The following is a 14,209-nucleotide window of genomic DNA, read 5'->3' on the forward strand; positions in this document are numbered from 1 at the left end:
CGGTTTTGCCTCAGTTACCACTTTTTGCAAATCAATATCAGTTTTAACACTTATGACAGAGAAAGCATGTATGACGGCACATGTGTTCTGTCGGAGCCAGTGTTCTCCTACCATGTAGGTCCCGAGGACTGAACTCCACCAATCAAGCCTGCTGAACCAGCTCTCTGGCTCTAATGCAGTTCTTAGCAGCTCTCATTACGAGAGTGAGTCAGTGCTGTGATCATTACTTCAGGTTGTCTGAGCTTTCAATTTTAGCAGACCTATAGGTTGGGGTCTGCACTGGTAGTTCAGTTACACTGTTACCCATGGGCTAAGAGGCAGGCAGTACAGAAGACAAGATGGGTTAGTCAAGGAGGCAGCAAGGCAGACCACGTATCTCAGGAGACACCGTTGATGGCATTTATTAGAACTCAAGTGAGTATAAAGGTGAAAGCTTTATATAAAAGTAGGTAAGATTCGGGATTAGGAAAAAAAAAGTATGATATTTAGATCTTGAAAATGCTTAGCTGGGATACAGATATGTAAAGTAAAAACTGTAAAAAACCAAATAACCATGTATTTAGATAAAGACAAAACACAAAGAAAGCTTGCTTCTGTCTGGGCACCTTATGAGTTAAAAATATCAGTGTTTTTAAGATCAACCTCGGTCAAGCTTGAGATGCTGATACTGAGCTCTGCTGGGGCATCAGAGGTCTGGCAGAGGCTGCTCTGAAATGGCCTCTGCCTACTCCCAGCACAGCCTCATTAGACCTGGCCACTGGCTACAGAGCAGCCTTTTCAGGCTAGAGTCACACCACCAAAATAAGTAAGTAAAAGGATGTGTCTTCTTAAATGAAGGAAGCTGCTTTGGTAATTTGGGTAATTTGATAAATGATAGAATCCCCTGAAAAGGCGTGACAAAACCGAACAATAGATCCCAGAAACAGTTACACTCAAATAAAAAGATGGCTCTGGAGACACTGGGATTCAGAGGAAGAAGCACAGAGCCACAGCTGGGTCAGTTACAAGGATCTGAGCAGAGGAATTTAGGATTTGATGCAGCAGGAAATAAAATCAATAAGACTGTTTTCACTCAGTTCTAACCAATACTAACTGCTTTGGGGTAGCACTGCCTTCGTTTTGTGGATCCTGGTCTCCCTGGAACGCTGGTCTCCTCTTCATCATGTAAGTCAAGTTCTTCTTCATACTTAACAGTCTCTTTCCCAACTGGCATCAAATGTTCATCCAGTTCACCTAAGACATTCAAAAGAGCTTATGTCAGCAAACTAAATTTTTCCTAAAGAGTAAATGATCTAAGACAGCACCATCCCGAGGGAACAACTCAAAAGAGTACAGACTGCAGTTAAAGCCCCCCTTGCCTTTCAAACATAAAAGAGATGGCTCAGCAGTTAAGAGCACTGGCTGCTGGTGGAGAGGACCCAGGTTCAGTTCCTAGCACCCACATGTGACTCATAACCATCTGTAATTACAGCTCCAGGTGTCTGATCCCTCCACCTCCTCCAGACAGCAGACAAGCACACTGTGCACATACACAAGTGCAGGCAAACGTGCACACATACATCTTAGAACCGTGTACAGTAACAGCAGGCGAGACTTCAGGAGTGCCATCTTGACTCCTATGTTCAGCCTGAGCAAACCTACAAACCCTAAACCCAAAGGTAAATATCACCAGGCCGGGCCCACACACCCCTTTTAAACACAACCTTTTCATTTTCTAAATGATTAGCTTCTTCACCAACATAGACTAACACATTAAACACACATGTGGCTGGCTCAGAATCCAATAGTTAGAGCTTTCTGGTGTATTTAAAAAGGGTCATTAACGGAAGCAAAAGGTGGGCACTGTTTACAGTGAAGCTATAAAAGCCAACGGTCCTGCCCAGCTCGGTAGGGTCTCTGAGGTACAGAAAATGCATATTGAACCTATGGAGGGGTAGTAAAAGTAGCACGTCTAGGCCCTGACAAGCTCCAGAAACCTGCAGAGGCCTCCATGTGCTTCTGATGTACAGTTTTGCCATCTTTTGTCACTCATACATGTTTTCCAAGCATGTTTACATACCAATTTTGTGCAGTTTTTCACAGCAGATGAGAGCTACCACTCTCTCAGCCAGCCGTACACAGCCCATCGGTGGACCCTGAAAACAACAACAGAGCATTTCCTAGCTAGCTTACCAACCCCACGGGGTAGACGCAGAAGGAACCTCCACCCTAGGACCCTTGACACCCAAGCTGCTTTAGTTTGAAAACACCAACAAGCTTTCAAACCTTCTAGTTGTTTTGTTTTAAACTTTGAAAATGCTGGGATAGACTCCTGGGTCTCAACATGTGAGGCAAGGGTTCTAACACTAAGCTACATCCCAGTCCTGAAATACCCATTGTTTAAAATGAATTTATAACTAATATGTTACAATCTCAAGTAAACATGCATTTTAATAAAATTTCAAAGTATTATTTTCGTTAGCCAACAAATACACAACAAAAAGGTAAAGACATTAGAACTACCTATAATATAAACCACTATGGAACAGCTTTTCTGTGGACTCCAAATTACTCATTTTGGGAAATCTGCAAATCAGTACTGGGAACAAGGAAAGGGCCACAGTTACAGAAGGCAGACCAGCCAGAGCAGCTCACCCTTGTGTGTCTGTGTGCAAAGCTACAGCCAACCGATTTCTCAAAAAGACTCAAATTAGTAAGTCTGAAGGGAACTCCCAGAGGTCATCTGGTCAAGTTCCAACAGTTTATAGGGTATAGTCTATAAAAAACCTGAGCATAGAGCTGAACATGCAACTTAACAAATGATTTTTCAGAGTGCAGATTTAAAACCAAATGTATAACTTAGATGTCTTAGAGAAGCTAGACAATGGCATATAAACTTCAATGCAAGTCACGTCTTTTTTTAACTTACAACAATGGAGGCTCGAAGAGGTGAGTTAATCGGAAGATAAAGAGTTGAATAAAATGTACCATCAGGCAATTCTCGGGTTCTACATTTGGGAGCTAGATGCGTAAACGGATCACTTGGTAATCGAGCACAATATCTGTGAAGACAAGAATTCTGAAGTTGGACCTATAAGAGAAAGATTGCCAGAAAACTGTCTCCACATTCACAAGGGTTCCTGTAGGCTGCCACTTACATGAGAAATGGTCTTTGTTGCTCCTAACTGTGGATACAACACAACTGGGCACTAGAAATGATGTGTGTAACTAGGAAACTACATCATTTAATCTTACTTTGGCTAAAACTGAAGCTTGCATTTCAAAGTTCATCCTGCAGGAGTGCATTAGTTAGCAGTGCTGGTATCTTAAGTTCATCCTGCAGGAGTGCATTAGTTAGCAGTGCTGGTATCTTAAGTATCTTACACTTGACCAGACACGGCACATGTAAGGAAGGTATCAGGACAGCCGAGGGTTGAACCAAGAAGGCACCAGGACCAGAAACTCCATCAGTGTATCACAGTATGGTGACAGAGTAGGAAGCAGGCCCAAGGAAGGAGGATGGTGAGAGAGCAGCAGACCCCCACGGATACACCTGTGCAGCTAGGGTGCTCCCAAGACAAGAGGGGCCAGCAGACTGGCAGGCTGAGCACACGTCACACCCGAGCACAGTAGATCAGACTTCTCATCACATGAAGAGGGAAATGCAAGGAAAACAGAAAATCTAGAATGAGCCATAGTAAAAATGGGGGCAGCAGAGGCAGGGAATGGACAGCAATGCAGATGTGAATGTGTGCATGTGATGTACCTACGTGAACAGATACTTGGCTCTGCCTACTAAGAGGCCTGGGCGGTAGGACAGCCCAGTGGCTGCCCACCAAAGGTATATAACTCATGCCCACAAGTCCAAATTCGAACACCATTATCATTCATTCTCCACCAACTGCAAACAGGACACTACAGTAGACAGTCACAAGTGAAACAGGCACAGAACATATTCCACTATAAATTTTTATATTGTATGGTACTGAATTTTTCCACTAGCAATTAAGTATTATTATTATGAGTTAATTTGGACTTAGGCATAATTAATTTTTTCCTGAGCTCATTACAAAAAACTAAGAAAAACAGTTACAGGCCTAGCTTACATATCAGGATAAATCTCATTTAAGGGTAAAACAATGAAGCAAATGTTTCATGAAAAATAGTCTTTGTAGTCAAAGCATACAGTGCAGGATCAGAGGTCACACCCCACTGTCATATCTTCCTATCTTTGATCTTTCCTTGACCTCAGACCTTGTTCTGCAACCCTTGAAAACCACAGACCTTTTCCTTCAAGCCTGCCTCTCAACTTGAGTTTCCACGAGATTTTTCTCATGGCTAAACCCAGCGTATACATTTTTTGTCTACTATATACTGAAGAGGTTGATACCATGGTCAAGCTATCTCATTGTGGTTCTTGTCCCTTCTTGAGGTAGCCCTCATCACTGGGAACAGTCTTCAGCCTGCAACACTGACAAGCTGCGTCCTCCCTCACCTGTTGATGTGTCCAATGGCAGTGTTGATTGTGACTCGAGGACCCCCATCATCAGGCCTCAGTACATATGGCGGGAAAACATCATCATCATCTACAACAGCATGGACGTCAGCCTCAGCACCATCCACTGACTTTGAACACTTGTTTCTTAAGATCTGAGCATTCACAAACAGGACATAGGGTGAGAACAAGAAATATTCTTTGTCAGATGTCAGTACAGAGAAAACTCTCTACCCAGGCATGACAGCACATGCCTATAACCCCAGCACTCAGGAGGCTGAAGCACAATGATCATGCGTTCTAGACCAGCCTGGGCTACAGGATAACATAGTCTCAAAAATAAATAAACCAACCAACAAGCTTACTAACTGCCTTTTGATGTATGTTGTGTGACGTAACCATTTCTTCATACTTCAAAACTCCAAAGCTATTTGCTGTAGTGCAGCTCTCCAGAGTCCTCCCAGCTCCCACCATATGGAAACACACAAGGACTATCTGACACTGTGCATGCACACACAAAGAACGTTATTGGTCTCTTGTTGGTAAACAGATGTCTCATCACTCTCCTGCCACAACTCAGACCAATCATTGGCCACTACTCTGTCCACACTTGCAGTGCCCTTCCTCAGACACCTCCTCAAATGGCCCCCCAGAACCTTTCCTCCATAGTTTTACTTTATAAAATACTCCCAGCTCTCTGTGCTCACTCTCAATTTCCTTATATGTACGCACCACTAACACTGCACTCTGTAGATCAAACTTTTGCACACAGATAAAAGTGATGATGGTTACCTTTCTGATCTCACCTTTTCTATAGCTTTGTAGGTCTTGAGGTCTTCTTCAAAGCTCTTTATTTTGTCTGTGTCTGCTAACATTACATAATTAGAGATCGGTGCTCGTGCCCGTCCTTTAGACTGAACGTAAGAACGATACTCTGTGGGCAAATCAAAACGAACCACCAAATTGCACTTGGGAATGTCCACACCCTCTTCTACAACACTTGTTGCAATGAGCAGGTTGGTCTCATGTGCTCGAAATTTCCTAAGTACCTGAAAGAAATTCACCAAGAAAAGCAATTCTAAGAAATTTCCCAAAGAAAACATTACAAAATCATTAACAATGGTCATCTATGATCTATTTCCTAGGCACACTACATTTCTAAGGTCAACCTAGGGAAGATGACAGTGTTACAGAACCAACGAGGGCACAGTCACATGCCTATAGAATTAATTGAATGCCTTCAGATGGGCTTCTCTTTGCTGACCATAAATGTATAAGCAGGTGACCCAGGAAGCCCTCCTGGGACCTGTGCTACTGTGGCCTCCACAGTGGCAACCACTGTCCATGAGAACATGCTGTACAGGCCTCTGCCAAGGAACCAAGACTCTCACTGAACTCTCCAGTGCACCTGGAATTAAACCAAAAGGAGAGCTTTGCTTAGTTTTCACACCAGAGAAACTTTCAATGTAAAGAAAATAGGACTGGGCTGGAGAGATGGCTCAGCATTAAGAGCACTGGCTGCTCTTCCAGAGGTCCTGAGTTCAATTCCCAGCAACCACACAGTGGCTCATAATCATCTGTAATGGGATCTGATGCTCTACTCTGGTGTGTCTGAAGACATCTACAGTGTACTCACATACATAAAATAAAAATCTTTTAGAATCTTTAAAAAAATATGAAAACAGAACTGATTAAAACAAAGGACAAGTGTTTTCACACAAACTTTAAAATCACACTATCTCCTATGATGGTTAATCCTGATTGGTCAACTAATGAGATTTAGATCAGATCCTAGGAGACAAACCTTGGGACCTCTTTGTAAAAACATTTCTCAAGAAGTTTACGTGAGGTAGGAAGAGCCGCCTTAAACACAGGCACTATTCCATGTGTTGGAGTACAGGTTGAAACAGAAGGAGACTGTAAGCTAGGCACAGGGATTCAACTCTTTGCTTTCTGACTGTATGTGCAACATGGCCAGGTGCCTCACAATGCAGACACAATAGAGTATATTCTCAAATCGAGAGGCAAAACCAACCATCCCTTCCTTAAGGTGCCTCTGTGAGGGACGTGGTCATAGTTACAAGAAGTAACTAATCTATCCTGCACAGCTAAGTTAAATAGCACATGCTGTTCTTGAACTTCCCAGACCTGGAATCCTCTCAAAATGCTGAAAACCGAATGCCTGTAACGGAAATCACTGCTAACTTTAAGGAACAGAGGGTCCTGTGTGCCAGCCGCAGCACCTAGATGCCAGGCTCTTTATAACGCTCTTCTTATATGAGATTTTCAAGAGCATGGACAATTTTAAGCTACATTTACAAAGAACAGTGGTTTTATGTGTATCACAAAGGCAGGCCTTTAAAAGCATAAAAGGCGTCCTGAAGACTCTAGCTTGTTGCTCGGCAGGCCTGTGGAGACCACAGTAGTTACTGCCTCCAGGTTCATTCTCCTATGAGGTGTAGACATCCCATAGTAATTCCATAAAGGAAATGAACTGTTTAGTGACAATAAATGAAATTAGTTCACCAGAAGCTACTCCAGTTCTGAGTGTATCAGCTACCCTTAGTCACCTCATGAGAACAGCAATATCTTTATAAACAAGTAATCTATTATTAAAAAGCAAGGAGAGGAAGAGGAGGGGAGAGGGAGGAGGAAGAAGAAGAAGAGGAGGAGGAAGAAGAAGAGGAGGAAGAAGAAGAAGAGGAAGTTAATTGCTGGGAACTATGAAGAAAGTTTGTAGCCGAGGTTCTCAGTGTGTGCTATAAAATCCCTGCTGTCACTATTACCTCCTCTTGCTTTCTGAACTCCGCCTCCATCTGCTTGCTGCGAGGCTGGTTCTTTCCAATGCCATGCCCAGTTATAAAGTTGCTGCTGATATAAGCCAGCTCTGGATCTTGTTTGCCAGCTTCCTTTATCAATCTAAGGATGTAAGACACACAATGAGTTAAACACTTCTAAGGGAAACATATTTTAACATTTGGGTTATCTTACTTTTCATTTTTCTACTTTGCACATGCGTGCACGTGCACACGTGCACACGTGCGTGTATAGAGTGCCCAGAGGGCCAGGAGAAAGCATTAGAACTCCTGGAACTGGAGTCACAGACTATTGTTAGCCACCCAATATAGGAGAAAAACACTGGTCCTCTAAATAGTAGTATGTACACTTTTAGCATACTGAGCCATCTCTCCAGATGGTTTAAAATCTAGTCTCCAGTCTCATTTAAGATAGGAATGCACATCCAGCGTTCACACTTCTTGAGTTAGACCAACATTCCTAAAAGCTCTAGTCTCACTTTTGTTGCTTTGATAAAAGACTGAGCAGAAGCAGTGTTGTGGAGGGGTGGGGCTAGTTCAGCTCACAATCCCAGGTCACAGTCCACCTTTCAGGGAGGCTGAGCCAGTGCTCTCTCCCTCCCACAGAAACCTGACAGTAGCTCAGCTTGCTATTCCACCCAGCATTAGCTCTGAGCACACCGCGTATTTCACAACCAACAGAGTACAGCAGGGTCCACAGAGGACAATGCTTGAGGGAGCTCACACATCACCTTACAGTCCAGTTTCCCCTGCCTAGGAGGGCATTGCCCACACTGCACTGGGCCTTCCTACTGGGTCTTCAATTAACAGGGCAATCCCTCCATCGCCAGACCAAATTGATCTGGGCAATTCCTCCTCTTAGATGGCTCTAGGCTGTGTCTAGTTGACAGATAAGGATTAACCAGGACAATATAGTCCTGTCTTTCTACCAAACTTTAGAGAAACCAGTACCATGTTTGACTGCACAGATATGTGGGCTGAACACCTGCTACAACAAATACAGGCTGGTTCACACTGACAAGTAAAAGGGTCACTTTCCTTCCAAGTTTCAATTTCGTGATGCTAATTTAACAGGATGATGTCTGGGATGGCATGGAGCTAGTCAGACCAACACACTGCTGGCATGCCTGGCTTCAACAGCTGCCACACAAAGCTCTCCTGTCTGGAGGCTCTCACACAGCAGTGAGTGCAGAGTCTAGTCAGTCAAGCTCCTCCACAGGTGTGACAGGGCCACTGCTGCTCATCTTAGCCAATACCATGATCTCCAGAAGCAGAATTCCAGGGAAAGAAGGGCCTGCTACCTCCATTCAAATCCTCTTTTGGCCCCCCAGGCCAAGAATGCTAAAGGCATTCCACTGCACTGTCCTGAGAGAACCCCGAGCTGCGGCCCTTCCCCACCTGCTCCTTGGCATTAACCTATACTCCCAGAAACCCAGAGAGGCCTTTGACTAAAACATGGAAAAAGCTACAGCACAGATCGTCTTACACAGAACGAAGGTTAACAGTCGGTGCTGCCATCACAGCTATTTGAAAATACCCACATTTAAAGACTCAGCACAGGATAAACGGTTCCACACCTGACCTAAGTGACTCCACATGGTCCCTCTGAAATCACGCTACATAGTATAAATTCCTAATGGAAAATTGCATTTTTAAGTAAAACCATTCTTTTTTAATAGACACATGAAACAGGCTAATATCAAAGACCTGGCAAAACTAAATGGGCATGTAGAGTATCTTGTGCTCCCAGAACCTGTCCTGGCCAGGTTACCCAGCTTGTTCTAGGGTTCAATGACTCAAACGTTCAGAATCAGAAGCTTCCTGATCTTCCGTTCCAAGGTCTGTTTCATTATTGTGATGAATACACTATGTCAGCGACAAAGAACAGAGCCAAGTGAAAACAAAGAGTGCACCCCAAAGCTGAAACAAATTACCCGAGAAATACCTTGTACTGTTAGTTTGGGTTTACATAAATAAGTATCAACTTGAATGTAATGGGAGGTTTTAAAATGCAATTCAAGTTACTCCTAATTAAGAATATACTTTGCCCAAACTGTCAAGCTGGAGGGTTTCAAGTAGCTGAGAAGTGGAAATACTAACAGGAATTTGTTTCTCCTTAATGATGCTGACATCAAATTGCAGAGCTGAAGAGACAACATGCACAGTAATAAAATTTATCTTGTAAACAATAATTAAATGTTACAAATGTGTGTTAACGGAAAACAGAAAATTATTCCTTAACCAGACTAATGTATAGAATGCCTAACCACATCCCAAACCTAAGCCATAGGCTTGAAGGAAAATAAATGTCCCACTGTCCTCAGGGACTGACAAGTGATTGGCACAAACTGCTATGACTTCTTGCACAACTGAAGAGGTGAGCTGGCCTCGATCCTGTGGACACTGCAAGGGAGCTGGCGCTGTATGCTGCGTTCTCCCTGGGTCTACATCACGAGAGTCAAGAGCCAGGTTTTTCAAAAACCTACTCAATTCCTCAACAACCTGCATTTTTGCAAAATTCCATAAAACAAAAAACAAAACAACAACAACAAAAACTACTAAGAAAATGAAACTTTAAAGGGCATTACAATTCAATTGTACTATATTCAGGAAGCATAAACTTCCTGTCTGTCAAGTTGCTTCTCCGAGCGTCCACACACGTACTTTCAATCTCTTTACGCGCCTCAGAGAAGAGGGAAGACTACAGCATGTGCCACAGGCTGCTTCCCAGCTAGACTGGAAGGGCGTGACCAAACACGACGATACACAGAACTAGATTACTAACTGTTTTATGAATACACATACACTACACTATACAGACAGAGCCAAACGAACATGCTTACACACAAGCATCTGAAATGGCTGTCATGTACCTGAAGTACATTACACTTTCCTAACAGCGCCCTTACTCTTCACGCTAGCTTGACAATGTAAGCAAAGCAAGCACTACTGTTTCATGACAGTCAGAGTTGAGGACAACTGAACACAACAGCACATACACAACCTCCTCCCCAAGTAGGCGTTAACCATTCCCTCCTCCTTAGACCACCTAGACGTGGGAATTTGCTTCCAAAGCATTTATTAAGAAAGAGGAAACGCTTTACAGTAGGGAAGGTTGGGAGACACTAAACAGAAGTTGAACATCACCAAGGATGGTTTTGTTATACCAGCCCCTAATATGATGTGACTAGAAAGAAGTACCAACTCTCCAGTACTCTTTGGAATCCCTAACCCTAGCTTAACCCTGAGAACAACATCTGCCAGCCCAAATGGAGGGGCAATCTACGAAATGCCTGACCAATATTCCTGACCCTCACGGTCATCAGAAACAAGGAAACTAGCAGAGAAGACTGAGAGGACGGTGGTAATGCCCTGGAATGGGAAGCGGCAGTGGGCACACATCTGTAGTTCACCCGTTAGGAGAGAAGCGAGGGCTACAGAGTGAGCTTGAGGCCAACCTGCATTAAGTGAGACCGAGCCCCCTAAAACAAAGAAAAGGAAGGAACAGAGACAAGCGTGCAACCCTAGCAACGGCTAAGGCTGAAGGAAGACTAGTCTGAGGGAATAGAAAACTGGCAAAACTGAGACAAAGCCAGGAGGGCAGGCCTAGTACTGCACTAATGTTGGTTCCCTGGTTGAGACAGACCTTATTCATGGGGAAACTGAGCAGAGAATACAGGGCTCTACTTATCCAACTGCTCTGTAAATCTAAAATTAGTTCATAATAAAAGGTACTAGGCAGGGAGAAGCTGGAGAGAAACAGGATGCGATCTCAGGTCTGCCCAATGCCTGTGCCTCACAATCCTAGTGGCAGAGTGAGAACACTGCACGTAAGCACCAGGGCAGCTCTCGGATCTGTGACACGGTGCACACGTATACCTTTCTCCCACACAGTGCTGTGCGCACGGCTGAGAGGGAGCACAGGGAAGACTGTAAACTCAAGAATAAGCTATGCTTACAGCACACAGCAGCAGCAGCGTGGCTGGAGAGCAGCCTGTGTGAGGAGCTTCCACTCCCTCAGCAAGGAGGGCTTCCTGTTAAATAGATGAGAGGAAAGACTCCAGATTGCAAGTTTTTCTAAGCTTACTTAAAAGCTTATTAGAACAAAACTTCTACTGTACACTTAATTAGACGCCATGAAGTCACCTCAGACTGCTCTTCATTCATCCTAGAACACCAACTCCAGTCACATTTCATGAAAGCTGATCACAGTGAACTTGATCCTTAAGTCAACAGAAAGTGACTGATTTTAGATCAACTTTTTCTGGCTAATAATTCTGGAATGGAAACTGACACATCTCTGCATAGCACACAAGCAGTTCCCAGCATGCATTCTTTATAAGGGAAAGAAAAAGATAAACTCCCCAAGCCACTGCACCCAGGGCAAGCAGCTATCCACAGCAAGACATTGGACTGCACCAGTGCTCAACTTTTTGACCCCTGAAAAGCCTTTTCCCCAGTCTAAGAAATGATACTGCATCTCACCGCACCCCGCCTCTGTCATATGCTTCCTGGTCCTCTGGCTTGATTCCTGCTGTAAGCACTGGGTTCTGCTGCTCAAGGACATGCAGGAGTGTTATGATGGTAGAAAGGAACAGATGCCTACAGCCAGTATATTAGGATTCTAGACCTGTCTCTGCCACTGACTACCAGTGTCACTTGGAGCAGATCACTTTCCCTGCCGCAGCATTTCTTGTGCAACTGAGTGCTTGAATTGGATGTTCAGTGAGGTTCCTTCCAGCCTCAATGTCCTGTTTAATTCAGTACCTCATGTTATTTCACTCCACATCCATCAGGACGCCCAGGCTCAATGACCAGAAAATCACAGGCTGAAAACTGCCAGATGACTGCTCTCCAGTCCAATTTCCCGTTACTCAAAAAAATTTAAAACTCCTAAACATTCAAGACGTAGTTAAGGGAGAAAAAAAAAACCCAATTACCTCAGGAAATAAAGCTTAATTTCTCCGCAGAGAGAACTACTTTCAGAAAAGGCTCTCAGGGATCGAACTTTGGCCAATTAATGGATCTCCCAGAAAAGTACAGCCTTAAGTACAAAAAAATAAGGACCCTCTTTATAATGATAAAGCACCTACCAAGAATAAAAACCAAAGCCAGCATACATTAACTGAACACCTGTCACACAGTTCCTTGTCCAGGAAAACCCAATAATTACTAAGGACTATAAAGAGGGACTAACCATTATCTTTGCTAATAGCCTCGGAACGTTGTAATGCTCTCTTCCAACCCAGAAGACTTTAATATGCAGTCTAATCATCAACTTAAACTGCAAATCTACCTCTAAATTTCCCCTTCGCGGCCTTGACTTTCAACCTGGAGATGGGATCAGATGCCAAAGCCTGAATGGTTCGTTGCCAAGAAAAGCTCCTGCTTTTCAGGCGCCAGTCACAAGCCCCAAGCAGAGTCCTCTTCAGAGCAGCCAAAGGGCCCAGGACACTGTTTACTGGTTTATCATACACATTAATAGAAAGGATACAGATGAATGGATGCTCAAGGCAAGACATGCAAAAAGGAGCACATGACTTCCACCCCTTCTAGGTCCACACCATCCAGGCCATCCAGCGAGCTCCAGCAACCTGGAAGCTCCCTTCCCTCGTGTTCTGGGCTTTATGAAAAGTGCTCTTTTATGGTATGACTGGTTAAACCAGTAGCCACTGGTCATCAGCTCTGCCTTCAGCCCTTCCTTCCCTCCCAAGCACTGGGGAAGGGCTGCCTATCTTCCCAGACCAACCTCAAGCTTCCAAGCGATTCTTCAAGCATATAAATGACAATTTTCACTCCGAAGGTTAGGACCTGCGTACTTCGGAACCAGAATACTTCACACTATCATAATTAAGGGGAAAAATTCTAATATTTAAAAAAAAAATCACCCTCAGTACTCAGATAAAATGTCTCGTAGGAGCATGTGAAGATACAGCTGTGTGAGAGACTCATCACTCACGCCCAAGTCAGTTAAGGGCTGCCTGACACCTGAACCGACTGCAGCAACTACACCCAAAACACGGATGCTCAACCTCAGCTCCTTTTGGTTTGTTTTTGTTTTGTTTTGCATGTTCTCTATTTTGCTATTTTGGATTAATTAGAATGGATTAGCTTCCTTTTAGATGAAAACCTCAGTTGTGTCAAAATTAGCCTTTAGACAAAGTAACTATTTATAGGCCTCCTGTGTTAGTTCAGGATGGCAGGCCACTCGGGCACTGGATGGGACTTTATGAGGGCTCGTCACACTCTTCCCAGCACTGCTTCCCTATAGGGAACAGACACTGACTCCGACAGTTACCTGTTTAGGACAACTGCTGTGTATCTTCTTTCCACAAAAATAATTCCACATAAAATATTGGTAAATGGAGAAGGAAAATTTGTCTCTGGCTTTTCTTTTTCTTCAATTTCTTCATCATCGTCATCGTCCTCAGAATCACTCCAGGACACATAATTATCCTGATTCCTGTTATTGTACCACTCAACACTTTCGAACTGCTGTCGCTCATAGGGCTTGTATTTGCGCAGGATCTCGAGCAGTTTCATGACTTTGGGAGTTACATACTTCAGGTCAAGTGAGGCAGGGGAGAAGTACTCTTCACACAGTGCATGTATTTTCCTTAGCAGAGTGTCTGTAAACAATAAGAACTTCCTGTGTAGCTCCTCTTGCTCATGTTTGATGTACTTCTGAAGTTCTCTTACCATCATCCCCGCTACTTTATCTGCACACCAGGGTCCCAGGACGACCAGCACTGCACGGCAGTCTGAGAGGATCTATGGGAGGAGAGAAGGGACACAAAACTGAGGAGCATCCCACACTTTCCAACACCCGAACTGGAGCTTCAGCATCCTAAAGGGCTTTACCCCAGCAAGAGTGTGGAGATTAATACCCCAACATTAGAGGGCAGCTGGGCGGTCTCCC

The 14,209-nt window shown here is 43.9% G+C and overlaps 1 protein-coding gene across 6 annotated transcripts in view; it reads right to left on the reverse strand.

Moving 5' to 3' along the window:
* The window catches only part of Dicer1 (dicer 1 ribonuclease III), a 64,991-nt gene that overhangs the window by 21,213 nt on the left and 29,569 nt on the right, over positions 1–14,209 (reverse strand). For 5 of the 6 annotated variants that reach the window (XM_087552903.1, XM_087552906.1, XM_087552904.1 and 2 more), the window contains 7 exon segments: positions 13,589–14,061; positions 7,261–7,393; positions 5,281–5,523; positions 4,475–4,629; positions 2,909–3,041; positions 2,060–2,135; positions 1,094–1,233 (listed from right to left, as the gene is read on the reverse strand). In XM_087552903.1, the coding sequence (XP_087409029.1) occupies positions 1,094–1,233; positions 2,060–2,135; positions 2,909–3,041; positions 4,475–4,629; positions 5,281–5,523; positions 7,261–7,393; positions 13,589–14,061 (1,353 nt within the window). 6 annotated transcript variants of the gene reach the window in all.

Source organism: Rattus norvegicus, chromosome 6 (assembly GCF_021556685.1).
Source record: "Rattus norvegicus strain SHRSP/BbbUtx chromosome 6, alternate assembly SHRSP_T2T, whole genome shotgun sequence".
NCBI lineage: Eukaryota > Metazoa > Chordata > Mammalia > Rodentia > Muridae > Rattus > Rattus norvegicus.